The sequence below is a fragment of the Cuculus canorus genome, chromosome 25 (genome assembly GCF_017976375.1).
Source record: "Cuculus canorus isolate bCucCan1 chromosome 25, bCucCan1.pri, whole genome shotgun sequence".
Classification (NCBI taxonomy): domain Eukaryota; kingdom Metazoa; phylum Chordata; class Aves; order Cuculiformes; family Cuculidae; genus Cuculus; species Cuculus canorus.
This window is the reverse complement of record NC_071425.1, coordinates 4,066,832-4,084,141: the sequence shown is the minus strand read 5'-3', so window position 1 is coordinate 4,084,141 and position 17,310 is coordinate 4,066,832. Positions and strand designations below refer to the sequence as shown.

Sequence of the window (17,310 nt, the reverse complement as noted above, 5' to 3'; positions counted from 1 at the left end):
GCCGCTCCTCGTAACCCTTGTTCTCCAGCCCCCTCACCAGCTTCGTTGCTCTTCTCTGGACACACTCCAGAGCCTCAACATCCTTCTTGTGGTGAGGGGCCCAGAACTGAACACAGTACTCGAGGTGCGGTCTCACCAGTGCTGAGTCCAGGGGCAGAATCCCCTCCCTGGCCCTGCTGGTGACCCCATTTCTGATCCAAGCCAAGATGCCATTGGCCTTCTTGGCCCCCTGGGCACACTGCTGGCTCATGGTCAGTCGCTGTCGACCAACACCCCCAGGTCCTTCTCCTCCGTGCAGCTCTCCAGCCGCTCTTCCCCCAGTCTGTAGCTGCACAGGGTGGTTGTGCCCCAAGTACAGGACCCGGCATTTGGCCGTGTTGAACCTCGTCCCATTGGTCTCAGCCCAGCGGTCCAGGCTGCTCAGATCCCTGGACATGGAGATGCACTGGGGACCACTGGGTCCAAGCAGGCTCTGGGTGCTGGGCAGGAGCTTGGTGTGGCTGTGCCTGGTGAGGTGCTGCCCAGCATGCCAGGCACCTGGGTGGCACCAGGCAGGGGAGCACGGCTGTCACCTGCAGGCAGAGGGTGCTGAGGCTGCTTCCTGCATGAGCAGAGCCAAGGCTGGGGCTCACAGGCGAAAGAGAGAACTGAAAGCCCCAGGTGCAGCCAGTGGTGCACCAGGATTCTGCTACCGGGAGCAGGAGCCACGTGCCAGGGCCATGGGCACTGGTCCTCTTCTCCCCCAGACCCTCGCAGCACCTGGGATCCGTCCCCAGGAGATCCAGACTCCCCAGGGGTGATGTCTGCTGTGGCCAGAGACCCACGTCCCATCCCTGTGCTGGGTCTGGTCTGTGATGGTCCCAACTGGGCCACACAGGGTCCCTGCTCTGCACCCAGAGCTGAGCACAGGGCCAGCATTTGCCCCAGCACCCTCTTCCCTCCCATTCCCCCAGGAGGCAGGATGGCACCTCCAGAGCAAAGGTCCACAGCCAGTGTCCTTGTGCTGCAGAAAGAGCTGGGGAGAGGGACAAAGCCTTCAGAAAAGAGCCCTGGTGACCCCCAGGGGCCAAGGGGCCAGATGCTCTCCATAGAATCACCATGTTGGAAAGAACCCACTGGATCATCGAGTCCAACCATTCCTAACACTCCCTAAACCATGTCCCTCAGCACTTCATCCACCCGTTCCTTAAACACCTCCAGGGAAGGCGACTCGACCCCCTCCCTGGGCAGCTGTTCCAGTGCCCAATGACTCTTTCCATGAAGAATTTTTTTCTGATATCCAGTCTGACCCTCCCCTGGCGCAGCTTGAGGCCATTCCCCCTTGTCCTGTCCTCTGTCACTTGGGAGAAGAGCCCAGCTCCCTCCTCTCCACAACCTCCTTTCAGGCAGTTGTAGAGAGCAATAAGGTCTCCCCTCAGCCTCCTCTTCTCCAGGCTGAACACCCCCAGCTCTCTCAGCCGCTCCTCGTAACCCTTGTTCTCCAGCCCCTCACCAGCTTCGTTGCTCTTCTCTGGACACACTCCAGAGCCTCAACATCCTTCTTGTGGTGAGGGGTCCAGAACTGAACACAGTACTCGAGGTGCGGTCTCACCAGTGCCGAGTACAGAGGGAGAAAATGCTCCCTCCAGGCTGCAGGTCCACAGCCCCACGACACGGATCCTGCTGGTCCCCTCGCCCGGCTGGAGGCAGCGGGAGGGCGAGGGCAGAGCAGGGATAAGCCACAGCGAAGACGGCTGTCGGGAAGAGAAAAGGGAATTGAAGGATTACAGCAGAAAGCCCCTTAAAGCCAGGGATCAATTTGCTTCCCCCTGCGGAGAAGAAAGTGGGGCGTGTGCCCCACGGGAATTAATCTGCCCCTTAATGAGAAGCTGGGAATTTTGTTGTCAACAACCACCAACACGCCTGCCCAGCGCCAGGGGTATTGGGTGGGGGGAGTGAGGATGTGAGGTTGAGGGGTGCAGGAGCATGGGCGTGCAGGGCAGGGCTGGGACTCCTGGGAGAGGTGGACACTTAGGACCAGCAACCACCAAATTCCCTGGAAGCACCGTGTTTTCCCGTCAGGATGAGCCATTCCTGGAACCAATGCAGCTCTTCTGCTCCCAGAGGACCAGCATCCTCCCTGTGTCCGGCACAGCGCCAGCCCTGAGAAGCCCACGCGCCTCTCTTTGGCTCTGCTCCCTCCAGCCTCCACTCAGGACCCATGGACACAACTCCTGCCGTGGGGCAGGAGCTGCAAACAGCCCCGGGGTGGGCTGGGGTCTCCTGAATGCACTGGGTGCCCTCAGCTGGACCCCACATCCCCTAATTGGGTGGCCCCAGCTTTGTCCCCCATCCCGGTGTGACACAGGCTGAGCAGAGCTGCTATTTCTGTCCTCAGCACACAGATGCAAGCCTACTACAAAGTAGAAAACACAGGACGGGCTCCGGAGCAAGGTGGTATATGCCTCCTCGCCTTCCTCTCGTGGGGCTGGGCTTGTGCTCTGCACCGCTCTCGGTATCGGGAGCAGCGCATGTGGTCAAACCACAGGGTGTAGAACACAGAGACACTAACACCTCCAGACCCTTCAGCCAGGGGAAAGGTCCTGCTGCGCGATGCAGGAGGAGGTGAGGGGCCGTGGGGAGGGGGTTTGCTGGGGGCTGGGCTGGGACCCCCTTGTCTGGCTTTCTTTGTTGCTTTTAATTGGTTCTCTAGTGAGTTGGGTGGGTTTGGGCTGAAAGGCAAAGCTCCTGGGGATGCAGAGCAGCACCCAGTGCTCCAAGCCCCAGGTGCATGGAGCAGGGAACAGGCTGGGGGAGCTTCTGGGGAGTCAACAGGGAGTCAACTGGGTGCCCCAGTGCTGGGTTTAGATCCCACCTGTGGCCTGAAAGCCAAGGGGGATCAGGCTCAGCCACCAGGGTCCGCTGACAGGAGCCAGAGTTAAACTGCTGTGTGAGGCTGCCCTGAGCCAGAGCTGTGCTGAAGCCCGATCTTCATGGCAATGGGGTCTTGGCTCTCCAAGTGCCGGTCTGCAGTGCTGTTCCTCCACCCTGGAGCAGGACTGAGAAGCTGGGAGCCAGGAGCACCATGCACAGCTGCATGCAATGTGTGTGTGGCAGTGGGAAGCCCCAGGACCTCCCTGGCTGGGAGCAGGACCAGGCAGTGTGGGGCTGCGCTGGCACCAGGGTCCCCAGGGCCATACATGGGTGGGTGGATGCTCCGGGCAGGTCCCCACATGCACTTTTGGGATGCAGGCATGGAGTCGTGGGGTCCAGCAGCATGGGGAGACTGAGGCTGGCTGAGCAGCTCTGCTACAGCGGGACATGGTGCTATGGGACCACGTCATGGGACGTGGTGCTATGCCGGGGACGCCGCAGTCACGGTCACGTCTCCCCACCGGCTCTGCACCACAGGCGGCTGCTCAGGAAGCGTGTGGTCACTCTCATAATGACTGAGCACAGCGGACTTGCTGTGTTGGAGTGGGTGTGAGACAGAAACCACATGGGGCTCACCACGGTGGGGCTGGGCGGAGGAGGCTGCCCTGGGTGCTGCACCCCTTGCTCATCCTCCCTCTGCACAGGCGACTCCCAGCTCTGCTGTGACAGAGCTGACCCTCACCACCGACTTCTACCCATGGGATGACGGGTACACGTGGGAGAACCTGCTGCCTGAGCTCTGCGAGAAGCAGGTGGTGCAGGGCTTTGCCCGCACCTACCAGCCAGCCGTCTACTTGCTGCTCTTGCTGCTGGGCACCGTAGGCAACGGGCTGGTGCTGCTCACGCACACTCGCTACCGCCGGGCACACAGCATCACCGATGTCTGCCTCCTGCACCTCGCCTTGTCCGACCTCCTGCTGCTCCTGACGCTGCCCTTCGCCATCACCGACACGCTGCAGGGCTGGTCCCCGGGCACGGCAGCCTGCAAGGCGCTGCAGGGCGTCTACGCACTCAACTTCTACAGCGGCTTCCTCTTCCTCACCTGCATAAGCGTGGACCGCTACGTGGCCATCGTGCGGGTGCCGGCTGCTTGCCGCCTGCGCCCGCGGGCTCGCCGCAACGGCTGGCTGACGGCAGGGCTGGCCTGGCTGCTGGCACTGCTGCTGGCACTGCCCCAGTTTGTCTACGGTCAAGCAGAACAGCACCAGGACCTTCGGCTCTGCCGTGTCGTCTTTCCCCAGGGGGTCTCGCGGGCGGCTCAAGGGGCCACCAACCTGGTGCAGGTGGTCCTGGGCTTTGCACTGCCCTTCCTGGTAATGGTGAGCTGCTACGCGGCTGTGGCTCGGACGCTGCTGGCAGCTCGTGGTGCTCAGCCCCATCGGGCGCTGCGGGTGCTGTTGGCCCTCGTGCTGGTGTTTGTGGCTCTGCAGTTGCCCCACAGCCTGATGGTGCTGCTGGATGCGGCCGAGCTGCTGGCCAGCTGGGAGCTGAGCTGTGCCCAGAGCCGCCGCAAGGATCTGGCACTGCTGGTGACCGGCGGGCTGGCTTACCTGCGCTGCTGCCTCAACCCCTTGCTCTACGCCTTCTTGGGCCAGCGCTTCCGCCAGGAATTGTGGCTGCTGGCAAGCGATGCTGGATGCGTGGGACCCCTCGAGCCACGCTGTCCCGGCTGCTCCAGTCCCCGTCAGCGGACTTTGCTCTCCACCTGCCAGGATGTGGTGTAGGGATGTGGTGCCCACAATCGGGGCAGCCACCAGCACCCGGCAACTTGGCCCCTCCGTGCCTCCCTGGGGAGAGAGACTCGGTGCATGGACCTGTCCTGGGCCTTGGGCAGAGCAGTCTGCCAGGGGTAGCGCCAAACAACCCGCGCGGTGCCCACAGCGCACGGGCAGAGCAGCTCTGCAGCACCCACGCTCCCTGCTAAGAGCAGCACCACGACGGGAGGGGACCCTGCGATGTCACGCATGCTTCGGGGGACCCTGCAATGACACCTGTGCTCTAGGGGACCATGCATTGTCACACATGCCCTGGAGGACCCTGCAATGTCACCTGTGCTCTCGGGGGACCATGCATTGTCACACATGCCCTGGAGGACCCTGCAATGACACTTGTGCTCTAGGGGACCATCCATTGTCACACATGCCCTGCAGGACCCTGCAATGTCACCTGTGCTCTAGGGGGACCATCCATTGTCACACATGTCCTGGAGGACCCTGCAATGTCACCTGTGCTCTAGGGGACCATGCAATGTCACCCGTACCCCAGGGGCTGTGCGGTGCAGGTGAGCACGGGATGAGGGATGCTCACAGCAGGGCCCGGGCAAGCAGCTGCTTCCCATCCCTCCCAATAAACCCAGTCGAGTCCCGGAGAGTGAGTGCTGCCTCGGGGCGGGCGGGTGTTGCCGGGGGAGGTTGAGGGGCGGGGAGGGGGAAGCCCCGAGCCCGCCCGTGAGTGGCCGAGGGTGCCTGCAGGCGGCAGCAGAACCGCGTCCTGCACCCTGCCTGTCCCCTGCCTGTCCCCTGCCTGCACCCTGCCTGTCCCCTGCCTGTCCCCTGCCTGTCCCCTGCCTGCACCCTGCCTGTCCCCTGCCTGCACCCTGCCTGCACCCTGCCTGTCCCCCTGCCTGTCCCCTGCCTGCACCCTGCCTGTCCCCCTGCCTGTCCCCTGCCTGCACCCTGCCTGCACCCTGTCTGTCCCCTGCCTGCACCCTGCCTGCACCCTGCCTGTCCCCTGCCTGTCCCCCTGCCTGTCCCCTGCCTGCACCCTGCCTGTCCCCTGCCTGTCCCCCTGCCTGTCCCCTGCCTGTCCCCTGCCTGTCCCCCTGCCTGTCCCCTGCCTGTCCCCTGCCTGCACCCTGCCTGCACCCTGCCTGTCCCCTGCCTGTCCCCTGCCTGCACCCTGCCTGTCCCCTGCCTGCACCCTGCCTGCACCCTGCCTGCACCCTGCCTGTCCCCCTGCCTGTCCCCTGCCTGCACCCTGCCTGTCCCCCTGCCTGTCCCCTGCCTGTCCCCTGCCTGCACCCTGCCTGCACCCTGCCTGTCCCCCTGCCTGTCCCCTGCCTGTCCCCTGCCTGTCCCCCTGACTGTCCCCCTGCGTGTCCCCTGCCTTCACCCTTAGTCCCAATGACAGTAATGCCAGAGTTGACACAGAGCCATGCCAGGGCTGGCTGGCCCCATAGCAATGCCAGGGTTGGTTCCAGAGCTATGCCAGGGCTGGCTGCCCCATGGCAATGCCAGGGTTGGTCCCAGAGCTGTGCCAGGGCTGGCTGCCCCATGGCAATGCCAGGGTTGGTCCCAGAGCTGTGCCAGGGCTGGCTGCCCCATGGCAATGCCAGGGTTGGTCCCAGAGCCATGCCAGGGCTGGCTGGCCCCATGGCAATGCCAGGGTTGGTCCCAGAGCCATGCCAGGGCTGGCTGGCCCCATGGCAATGCCAGGGTTGGTCCCAGAGCCATGCCAGGGCTGGCTGGCCCCATGGTAATGCCCGGGTTGGTCCCAGAGCCATGACAGGGCTGGCTGGCCCCATGGCAATGCCAGGGTTGGTCCCAGAGCTGTGCCAGGGCTGTTTGGTCCCATGGCAATGCCAGGGTTGGTCCCAGAGCTGTGCCAGGGCTGTTTGGCCCCATGGCAATGCCAGGGTTGGTCCCAGAGCTGTGCCAGGGCTGTTTGGTCCCATGGCAATGCCAGAGTTGGTCCCAGAGCCGTGCCAGGGCTGGCTGGCCCCATAGCAATGCCAGGGTTGGTCCCAGAGCTATGCCAGGACTGGCTGGCCCCATGGCAATGCCAGGGTTGGTCCCAGAGCCGTGCCACTGTCTCCACACATCCCTCAGCCTGGTGCCCATGCCCGGTGCCCACGCCCCAGCCGCTCTGCCCGTGTGCCCTGGCTGCCCCACCAGCCCCACAGCAGCGCTCAGCGCCCGGCACAGGCCCAGTGCTGGCTGCGTGGGCGGTGAGCTGGCAGCCAGCGCTTCCTGCGTGCGCATCCCAGCACCACGGGCTCCTAGAGCCGGGGTTGACCCAACAGCTGTATCCCGAGCCAGGACTGCAGCTGCTGTGCTTAACCCCTTCTGGGATCTGCCAGCGGGGCTGGGGCCTGGGCGCTGCCACGGAAACCAGGGCTTGAGGATGCTGAGCTGCACAGCTTCGTTACAGCAATGGCTGTGACCCCACCAGGGTGCCAGGAGGACCAGCACACCAGGGCTCCCCAGTCCCACTGCCCTCGTGCCTGCAGAGCCCTTGCCTGCTCCTGGCACCCTCCTGCTGCCCAACCTGGGCGCCCGTGGTGCTGCGCACCGGCACATGGCCCTGCACTGCACCAGTTTGATCCACCAGGGCTGCGGCACAGCAGGGCAGCACGTGGCACTGAGGCCGCGGGGATGCTTGACACCATGACCAGGAAAAGATCAGGGCGACTAGAATCGGCGCACTCTGCCAGGCATGGGGCTGGTGCCTGGTGCTGGTGCCCATGCCAGGTGCATATGGTGCCCAGTGCCCGGTGCCCGGTGCCGGTGCCCTGGATGGTGCTCAGTGCTGGTGCCCGGCAGTACACGGTGCTCGGTGCAGGCAGTACACGTGCTCGGTGACTACACTGGGTGCCTGGTACCAGTGCCCATACTGGGCACAGGCAGTACTCGGTGCTCATTGCCAGTGCCCACACTGGGCGCCTGGTGCCAGTGCCCACACCGAGCACAGGCAGAGCCTGATGCCTTTGCCCATACAGGGCTCAGGCAGTACCCGGTGCCCGGTGCCCACACCGGGTACCCAGTGGGGTGCAGACGCTGTGCAGTGCCCCGTGCCTGGTGCCTTTGCCCACACTGGGTGCCTGGTGTCCAGTGCTAGTGCCCATACCGGGTGCAGGCAGTACCCAGTGCCCGGTGCCTTTGCCCACAATGGACGCCGGTGCCCCGTGCCCGGTGCCTTTGCCCACATTGGGTGCCAGTGCCCGGTGCCTTTGCCCACATTGGGTGCCGGTGCCTGGTGCCTTTGCCCACAATGGGTGCCAGTGCCCCGTGCCCAGTGCCTTTGCCCACATTGGGTGCCGGTGCCCTGTGCCCGGTGCCTTTGCCCTCACTGGGTGCCAGTGCCCGGTGCCTTTGCCCACAATGGGTGCCAGTGCCCGGTGCCCGGTGCCTTTGCCCACAATGGGTGCCGGTGCCCCGTGCCTGGTGCCTTTGCCCACATTGGGTGCCGGTGCCCGGTGCCTTTGCCCACAATGGGTGCCAGTGCCCGGTGCCCGGTGCCTTTGCCCACATTGGGTGCCGGTGCCCCGTGCCTGGTGCCTTTGCCCACAATGGACGCCGGTGCCCCGTGCCCGGTGCCTTTGCCCACATTGGGTGCCGGTGCCCCGTGCCCGGTGCCTTTGCCCTCACTGGGTGCCACTGCCCCGCTCCCGCCTCCGGTAGCTCCGTTCCCGGTGCTTTGCCCTCACTGGCTGCCGGTGCCCGGTACTTTGCCCTCACTGGGTGCCGCTGCCCCGCTCCCGTCTCCGGTAGCTCCGTTCCCGGTGCCGCCCCCGCCCGGTGACGCACGGACGGCCGCTCTGGCTCCACCCCGGGCGGCGATTGGCGGCGCTCGGCGGCTCCCGGTGACGCTCCCTGCCCGCCCGGGGCGGTGGCGGGGCCGGTGGCGGTGTCCGGTGCGCGGTGCGGGCGGGTCCCGTCCCGTCCCGGTGCCGCGCGGTGCCGGCGGGGCGATGCCGTTCCCGGGCGGGCTGTGGTGGCTGCTGTGCTGCCGGCAGGGCTTCACGCTGCTGCGGCGGGACTACGGCGAGACCGACCGGGAAGCGGAGGCCGACGACGACGAGGAGGAGGTGTCCTTCGAGCTCCGAGCCCAGGGGGACCAGGTGGGACCGGGCACCGGCGCTCCTCCTGCCCGGGCGCGTCCCGGGGCTGCCCTCGGCGCAGGGTGCGGGGGAGCCTGCGGGGAACCGGGGCTGCGGGAGCAGAGCGGGGTCCGGGCTGGAGAGCGGTGCGGGGTCGGTGGGTGCTGGGATGCAGCCGGAGCCCGAGCAATGGGCATTGCCGGGAGATGCCCTGCCCGGTGCCTGCCCTGCCCGGTGCCTGCCTGCTCCTCGGGGCAGGGGCCGTGGGGCTGGCGGGACCGGATTCCCACACCGTGGGGCTGGTGGTAGCAGATTCCCGCACCGTGGGGGCTGGCGGTACCAGATTCCCACCCAAAAAGGGCTGGTGGTAGCAGATTCCCGCACCGTGGGGCTGGTGGTACCAGATTCCCACCCAACAGAGGCTGGTGGTACCGGATTCCTGCGCCACAGTACTGGTGATACCGGATTCCCGTGCTGTGGGGGCAGCCGGTACTGGATCCCACACCATGAGGCTGTTGCTATTGGGTCGTGCACCTCGGGGGCAGCTGGGACTGCCGGAGCGTGGGGCAGCCAATACCAGATCCTGAAGTGGGACCCTACCTGCCCTGCGCTCTTGTGGAGGTCAGGTTGGCCATGGTGCGGAGGGTCCCCATGGGACAGGTTCCTCCGGCCATGCAGACCTGCCGGAGCAGGCCGAGGCTGTTCCCGGCACGCAGCGCCCCAGGAGCACGTGCCAGGCGCGGGGAGCACGCTTGGATCTCCCCACTCTGGCTGCTTCCTCTGTTTAGGGAAGCGGAGCAACGGAAACCGGCGCTTCCTCCGGCTGGGCTGCGTGTGGGATGGCTGATAAGGTGGAGTGGTGTGGGGAACCCCGGTTCCTTGGGGTTCCTCCTGCCCATCGAGCTGCCTCCTGCACCCACAGCCACAGGGCTGCGTCCCTGCCCGGATGGGACGCAGGAGGTGGTGACAGCGCCGTCCCGCTAGCTGCAGCCCCTCTCCCCATGCACAACGTGGGGTCTGCAGCACGACCAGGCGACGCAGGGCTGCGAGTGGCTCTGAGACCCCCTGTGCCATCTTCTGGAAGCGGTGCCAGCCCTGTGGGACAGCAGGAACAGCGGCAGGGTTGGAGCTAGGATCTCCAGGCACTGGTGGTGGTGCCAAGGGCATGGACGCAGCAGGAGCTGTCTTTGAGCTTCTTGAGTCCCATGGGTTCTGCTGGTTCCAGAGGTTCTGGCTGGCGTGGGTGGCCGTGACGCCAGCTCCCTGCGGAGCCCTTTGCTGGGGAGAGTCCTCGGAAACCCGCAGCGCTAACCGCCTCTTCCTGGGAGCGTGGGAGCGGCTGCCCTGGCCCTGCCGCTGCGGCTCCTCTCCAGTTTATTTATATCCCTGCGAAGGAGCCGGACACCACCGCCACCTCCTCCTCCCGTGGCTGAGGAGCTGGGCACTGTCTCCGTGCCCGCAGACACGTGGGACCACATGGAGCCCTCCCCGGCAGCGGGACGGTCACTGCAGGATCTGGCCCCGTGCATGGGCGCTGGTGCTGTGTGACAGGTGCCCTTAATGCCATGGGTCAGCGGCGCCTGGCGCTGCGGCGCAGCCGTACCTGCAGCGGCTCTCTGCTCCCTGCCACTATTTTTAGCAGCCGTGTCTTTTTCTTGGTGTTCCATGGCGCGCTCCAGCCTGTCGTGCCTCCGGCTGCCCTGTTAGGCTGCAGCTGGTGGGAATGCCCGCACATAGAATCACGGAATGGTTTGGTTTGGAAGGGATCTTAAAGCCCATCCAGTTCCAGCCCCTCTGCCATAGGCAGGGACACCTCCCACTGGATCCCGTTGCTCCAAGCCCCATCCAACCTTGCATTGAACACCTCCAGGGATGGAGCAGCCACATCTCCCGGCACTGCCGCATCCCCGCACCGCGGCATGCCCTGCCAGAGCCAGTGCCTGCCCGTGCCTGGGCCCTGCCTCGTGTCCCAGCACGTGTGCCGTGGTCACCACGTGAACGCCACCGTCTACGTCAAGTTGTGCTGCACAAGGAGGAACCGGCCTCCGTCCCGCTGCGGGGCCAGGGACATCCCTGCGCCGCGTCCCACCGCCTCGGGCAGGAAGTCAGCGGCCCCATTACAATTGGACTTTGTGCCGTAAGCGTATTACTCAGCACTGACCTTGTGCAATTCTGCACGGTATTCAGCGTGCTGGGTCAGCTGAGGACACGCAGCCAGCACGCCCAGAGGCTGCCCCCGCGCCCCCGGGGTGCCCCAGCTGCGGCCCCGGTGGCATCGGGGGTCTCTGCTCCATGGTGGCAGGATGCAAGCCTGTGCCTTTGTGCCCAGAGTTGGGGTGGTGAGGAGGCAAGCAGTCATCAGGGGACGATTTGGGGTGCCAGGCACATGGGGCTGAGATGTCTTTTCCCTCCCCAGGGTCCCCTGGAGGTGAGCCTGAGCCAGCCCACCCGCAGCAGCAGCGGCTCCGAGCGGTGAGTGACCCCTGCATAGCGCCCAGTGGGCATTACATCATGTCCCCTGCGTGGTGCCCACTGGGCATCATGTCACGTCCCCTGCGTGGTGCCCACTGGGCATCGCGTCACGTCCCCTGCTTGGTGCTGGGGGAGCGGGGGGCCTGGCACGCTGGGGGGAGGATGCACTGGTGCCAACTTGTGCTGTAGCATCCTGCCCACAGGACTGGCACCGTGCTGTGCCAGTCTATGGGTTAGAGCCGAGGATGGTGGAGCAGGACTGCCACGCTCCATCCTTATCCCTTGTTCATCCTCAGGCGTGGCTCCATCCTTCTGCCATGCTGGATAGCTTGGCTGCCACAAGCTTTGCCAAAGGGGACCGTGTGTGGCTCCTCCCGTGCCAGGAGGCTGGGAGGCTCTGCTGTGCCATGTCCACCGCAGAGGCTGTGCCCTGCGGCCGCCTGTGTGCCCAGGGAGACACGGGGTGCCGGGGCACAGGGGCCTGCTTGCTCACCGTCCTTCCAGTGCTGACGCCGCTGCCAACATTCCTTCCTGGTTGTTCATTTTCCGAATTCCTTGGCAGGGTTGCGACTGCAAACAGCTTATTTTTAGCCAGGGTCATCTGCACCCGATGGCTTTGCTGCGTTCCCACCGTGGGGTTGTGGGGTGCCTGGAGCCCCTCAAGACCCAGTTCGCCCCAATCTCTGGGCTGGTTCCCTGCTTGGGAGCTGTGGGAAGTCGCCGGGAGCACCTGGGCTCAGCCCCGTGTTGTCCCCAGGTCCTTGCTCGTCGCTGAGGAGATGCGCAGCCTCATCGTGGAGAAGGGTCCAGGGCCAGTGGAGGATGATCCCGACACTCTCATGAAAGGTGGGAACAGCCCGGCTGGGGCACAGATGGGGCTGGCAGGATTGTGCCCCAACTGGATCCCATCCCAGAGGGGCAGAGACACCGGATGGGCAGAACTTACCCAGAGCTGGTGGAGCAGATGGTGCCAGCGGCAGGGGCTGAGGCTGAGGTTTCCCCACCCCAGGCTGGCTGCAGCGGGAGGTACGGGGCAGCGTGAAGACCTCCTGGATCCGGCCTCGGAAATACTGGTTCGTGCTGACGCCCGACTCCCTGGACTATTACAGCAGCAAGGAGAAGGGCGCCCGGCGGCTGGGCTCCCTCGTTCTCACCAGCCTCTGCTCTGTGCTCTGGCCAGACAAGCAGACCTACAAGGAGACAGGTAGGGTGCCTGCACCCCTTGGTTGAGCTTTGGCCCCTCGTGCCCTACTACATCGCCCTCCCAGCCCCAAGAGGACTGTGTCACCCAGCGAAGGGGCTGTGCCATGTCCTGGGGCACCCAGAGGCCCGTCTGGAGCTGGGATCCTTGGGGTGATGGCATCGGTGGGCAGCGGTTGAGCCTTTTGTCCCTCGCAGGTTACTGGAGCGTGAAGGTGTTCGGCAGGAAGCATTGCTACCATCTGTACACGGAGCACCTGAACGAGGCTGTGCGCTGGGTGTGTGCCGTCCAGAAGGTCATTAGCAGCAAAGCTCCCGTCCAGACGCCCACCCAGCTGCTCATGCGCGACATCGAGGTGAGCCTGCGGCACAGGGCTGCGATGGGTGGTCGAGACCCCATGGTCTCGGGTGCCTGTGCTGGGCACTCAGCCCCTCTGCAGCTGCTGCCATCGCTTCACCCTTCCAGGAGCACTGTGGCAACCCCGAGGTCCTGGAGCAGATCTATCGCTGCAACCCGATCCTGCGTTACACCAGCAGCCCCCTCTACGCTTCCCTCCTGCCCTTCCCCTACGGCAGCCTGGACCAAAGCGGTGAGGGGCTGGCGGGGGGTCCCATGCTCAGGGCTGCTGGGGTCCTGTGCCCCGGGCTGGTGGGAGCGATAGCCGGGCAGGTCTGGGCACTGCATGGCATGGGAAGGTGCTGGTCTGGGCTCTATCCGGCCCAGGGTGCAGCGCCTGGCTGCTGGTAGGGGGATCTTCAGGAAGCCCACAGGGCTGTTAACCCCTGTTCTATCCCGTAGCCCCTGGAATCCGCAGCTACACCACACTGCGCGACGAGGCAGTGAAGCTCTTCAACTCGCTGCAGCAGTTGGAATTGGAGCAGGACCCAGTGCCGCTGATGCAGGGCATCCTGCAGACCTGCCTGGACCTGCCGCCACTCGTGGACGAGATCTACTGCCAATTGGTGAAGCAGACCACGGAGCCGCCGGCGCCGGGCGGGCAGGGCGACCTGCACTACTGGCAGCTGCTCACTTGCATGAGCTGCACTTTCTTGCCCTCCCCACCCGTCCTGCGCTTCCTGCGCTTCCACCTGGACAGGCGAGTGCTGGCAGAGCCCCTGGCTGCGGGCAGGGAGCTCAGCGAGTGCTGGGTCCCCCATGGGGTCAGTGCCACCGTGACCCTCCTGGCATCTTTTGCAGGACAGAGTGCCGGTTTCCCACCTCGGAGATGGCCAAGTACGCCTGCTTTATCCGGGCGGCGCTGGAGAAGACGAAGGGGCGGGAGTGCGTGCCCTCCCTGGAGGAGATCCTGGTGCTGATGCGGAGGCAGGAGATGATTTGCACCGTGCACTGCCCGGGAGCGCCTGCCTGCAGTGTGGCCATCAGCTCCCACACCACGGCCGAGGAGGTGAGGGGCAGGATCCGTGCCAGGCAGGGGGCTCAGGACTCTTCAGCACATGGGGGTGGGGGAAGTGGGGGCTCCTGGGGGTTTCTCCCAGCTGAGCCGTGGTAGAGAGGGGCTGAGGGTCACCTGCCTTTGCCCACCATGACCTGTCTGTGTCCCTTTGCAGCCCTGAGCACCGCGGCCAGGGACGCGCGGTCACCGTCGGTTGCCTTTGTCTCGCCCCAGGTGGCCCGGGAGCTGGTGTCGCGCCTGGGGCTCTCCCAGAGCCCCAACCTCTTTGCGCTCTACGAGCAGTCCCGGCGGCGGGAGCAGCCGGTGGGCAGCACCACGCTGCTGGCCGACGTCCTCACCAGGTTTGAAAAGTAAATGTCCCGCTCTGCTGCCTATGGGAAGAGGGACTCGGGGGGCATTGGTGGGAGGGGACAGTGCGGGGACACCTCTGTGCCCCTGCCTGGTGTTGATGGGGACAATTCCTTCTGTTGCAGCCTGGCTGGGGAGCAGCAAGAGCAGGACCCGCCGTGCCGGCTCTGCTTCAAACACTACGGCTTCCTGGACACCGACAACGTCCCACGCGACAGCCTGGAGTTCGCACTGCTCTTCGAGCAGGTGAGAGCCATGCTGGGGTGGTCGTGCTGGTGTTGGCCATGGCTGTGCCGTGCTGGGGTGGCTGTGCCATGCCATGCTGGGGTGGTCGTGCTGGTGTTGGCCATGGCTGTGCTGTGCTGGGGTGGCTGTGCCATGCCATGCTGGGGTGGTCATGATAGTGTTGGCGTGGCTGTGCCGTGCTGGGATGGCTGTGCCATGCCATGCTGGGGTGGTCATGATAGTGTTGGCCATGGCTGTGCCGTGCTGGGGTGGCTCTGCCATGCCATGTTGGGGTGGCCATGCTGGGGTGGCTGTGCTGGGGTGACCATGCTGGGGTGACCACACGACACTATGCTAGGGTGATCGTGCCATGCCAAAGTGGCCATGCCAGGGTGGCTGTGCAATGGCTGTGCCAGCGTGGCAGCGTTGTGCTGTGCCGACGGGGCTTTGCTGGGGCAGCCGTGTCATGCCATGCAGGGATGGCTGTGCCTTGCAAGGGTGACTGTGCCATGCTGGGGTGGCTGTGTCGAGGTGGCCATGCCTTGCCAACTCACCCCCCCCTCCTGCAGGCGCACGAGATGGTGCTGCGGGGTTACGTGCCCACGTCGGAAGAGACGCTGCAGACGCTGGCGGCGCTGCGCCTGCAGAGCCTCAACAGCGACTTCTCCACCCACGCTCCCTTCCCGCGCCTGGAGGAACTCTTCCCACCCCACGTGCTGCACGCCCGCTTGCCTCCCCCTCGCCGCCGGCCACCCTCCAAGTGCCGGGGAGCCCGGCTGCGTGCGGGGCTGCTGGCTGGCGGGCTCTGGGGACAAGCGTTGGCCAAGCAGCGGGCGGAGCGGGACCAGCGCCTGCGAGGCCGCCTGCGCGAGGAGGGGGCCAGCACCATGGCTGCGATCGTGGAGAAGTGGAAGCTGCTCCAGGGCATGGGTCGGCCCGAGGCCATGGCTGCCTACGTGGCACTGGTGCGGGAGTGGCCCGGCTTCGGTTCCACGCTCTTCGATGTTGGCCTGCGTGCGGTGAGGCTCCGGCAGGGCAGGGGCGGTGGGCAGCCCTGGCCCCCAGCAGCCCTGACAGCCCTCTCCCCGCAGAGCCCGGTTGGCGCCGGGCCCCAGCGGCTCTGGCTGGGCGTCGGGGCCAAGGCCATCTCACTCTACAAGCCAGGAGAGCCTGAGCCTTTGGATACCTTCTGCTATGGCCGCATCTCCTCCTTCGGCGCCTCCGACAGCAGCACCTTTCGCCTCTCTGTGGAGGACCAGGACTTGCTCTTCGAGACCTCCCAGGTATGGCACAGCCATCCCTCCCGCTTCCCTGCCACCGGTGCCGCGCGGTGCCCGGGTTTGATCCCGCGTGTCCCCTCTGCCCTGCAGGTGGACGAGATCGCCCAGCTCCTCAGCACGTACCTCGCCTCCGCGGGCGCCCGGCAGCTGCCCCGGCCCCAGGAACCGGCCAGCAGCCCCCCTGCCCCGAATCCCACCATGCCACCGCCAGCGCTCTGCCCTGCAGCCGGGCCCTGGCAGCACCAGCCGCCCACGGGCTCCTTCCGCAGCTAGCCCAGTGGCCAGCGTGGCCACACAGGGTGCTCCCAAGGGCCGGCGTGGGGAGGGCGGCTGGCCCGGCAGCGAGCGCAGGGCTGTGCTGGTCCCCAGCTGCTCCCTGGAGCAGAGGGATGGGGAGCTTAGGGCTTGCGCTCCCTGCACCACCGGTGCCTTTCTGGTCATTTCCTTAATTTATTTCGAGACGCCTGTACCCACGTCTCCAGCACTTTCCCTGGAGGGCAGCGGGGTCCCCCACACTGCCCCCCAGGCTTGTCCCCATCCCCTGGTCCTCTATACCCCCGGTGCCTTCGCCTCCAGCACTCGCACTGCCTGGCAACCCTGCCCTCTCCCCCCTGGCTCCTGCTGCCCCGGGGGAGCTCTGCTGGAGCAGAGGGTGCTGGGCAGTGGTGCTGTGCCATCGTCTGTCCGTCCGCTAAAACCCATCCCTCCTGGAAAGCTGCGGGCAGCTTTTGGCTGAGCCACCTCGGGGGCCGTTGAACTCTCGGAGTGGCCGTGCCGTGCTGCTTTGCGGTGGCCCCATGGCGGGGCCCATGGTGCCGGGGTGGGCGCTGGTACGGTTGGGGCTTGGCCCCTCAATGTTGCCTCTGTAAAGTTTGTCTGTTCTGTCTTGGGGAGGGGAGGGGGGGGTTGGCTGGTTGTTTTTCTAAATAAATGCACAAAGGAAAGGCTGAGCCTCCTGTCTCGGAGCAGCGGGAGGCGAAGATGGGCCAGATTCCCCCGCAGCGGGGCCTGGGACAGGCAGCAGCGGCACAGCATGTCCTTGGGGACAGGAAGCGGGAGCCAGGCTGCTCGCTGTGCCCTTTGGCATTTCACCAAGAGCGCGGGCAGTGCTCCGGCTCCGCGGCACCCCCTGGCACTGGCCGCCCCGGCAGCGGGTGCCTCCGTGGGGCCGATGCCAGAGAGGGTGTGGGAGCCGGCACTGCCATGGTGGGCTGGTATTTTTAGCCTTCTGCTCCATGCCACAGGGTCAGAGGAAAAGGCTAATTCTCACCTTGGGCTGCCTGGGCTTGGGCCAGGGCCAGCGCTGCCCCACACCCCTGTCCCTCACAGCCTGACTCATGTGGGGCAGGACCGGAGCTGCTCTGTCCATCTCCATCAACACCAGCCAGTCCTTCCTGGCGGTGCCATCCCCTGCCAGGGATCCAGAGCGGTGAGGGCACCTCAGCCCCTCCTGCACGGGCCTCCCAGTTCCTGCAGGCACCTGCATGCTCTGCGGGCAGGGCAGTGCTGGCTCCTGTTCCTGGTCAGCTGCGCCAGCAGGTCCTGCCAGTATTTCTGGCTCTGCCACAGCAGTCGCCCAGTGCCGCCCAAGCCCAGACAGCACGCTGCCGGCTGGGGCAGGGCGAGCCCCAGGCACCAC

General features: G+C 65.7%; 2 protein-coding genes across 5 annotated transcripts; both read left to right on the top strand.

Moving 5' to 3' along the window:
* Positions 1–1,991: 1,991 nt before the first annotated feature.
* Positions 1,992–4,871, top strand: CCR10 (C-C motif chemokine receptor 10). The gene is made up of 2 exons (XM_009555466.2): positions 1,992–2,604; positions 3,558–4,871. The coding sequence occupies exons 1-2, from the start codon at positions 2,593–2,595 to the stop codon at positions 4,635–4,637; spliced, it is 1,092 nt and encodes a 363-aa protein (XP_009553761.1). The 5' UTR covers positions 1,992–2,592; the 3' UTR covers positions 4,638–4,871.
* A 3,595-nt stretch (positions 4,872–8,466) lies between these two features.
* PLEKHH3 (pleckstrin homology, MyTH4 and FERM domain containing H3) lies at positions 8,467–16,583 on the top strand. 4 transcript variants are annotated; one of them, XM_054088140.1, is made up of 13 exons: positions 8,467–8,752; positions 11,148–11,203; positions 11,961–12,049; positions 12,213–12,407; positions 12,602–12,759; positions 12,870–12,993; positions 13,203–13,500; positions 13,602–13,809; positions 14,032–14,168; positions 14,292–14,412; positions 14,961–15,410; positions 15,552–15,674; positions 15,762–16,583. In XM_054088140.1, exons 1-13 carry the CDS (start codon positions 8,603–8,605, stop codon positions 15,942–15,944), a joined length of 2,292 nt encoding a protein of 763 aa, XP_053944115.1. In that variant the 5' UTR covers positions 8,467–8,602; the 3' UTR covers positions 15,945–16,583. The 4 variants fall into 4 exon arrangements, with proteins under 4 accessions (XP_053944115.1, XP_053944114.1, XP_053944113.1 ...); XM_054088139.1 differs by having other exon boundaries at positions 15,483–15,674; positions 15,762–16,582; XM_054088138.1 differs by having other exon boundaries at positions 14,032–14,159; positions 14,961–15,674.
* Positions 16,584–17,310: the final 727 nt, after the last annotated feature.

Bases quoted from the DNA above. Each gene is read 5' to 3' on its own strand.
- PLEKHH3 (XM_054088137.1), top strand. From the start codon at position 8,603: ATGCCGTTCCCGGGCGGGCTGTGGTGGCTGCTGTGCTGCCGGCAGGGC. The intron at 8,753-11,147 runs GTGGGACCGGGC...TTCCCTCCCCAG, and splicing joins TCCGAGCCCAGGGGGACCAG to GGTCCCCTGGAGGTGAGCCT. The intron at 14,413-14,960 runs GTGAGAGCCATG...CCCCTCCTGCAG, and splicing joins TCGCACTGCTCTTCGAGCAG to GCGCACGAGATGGTGCTGCG.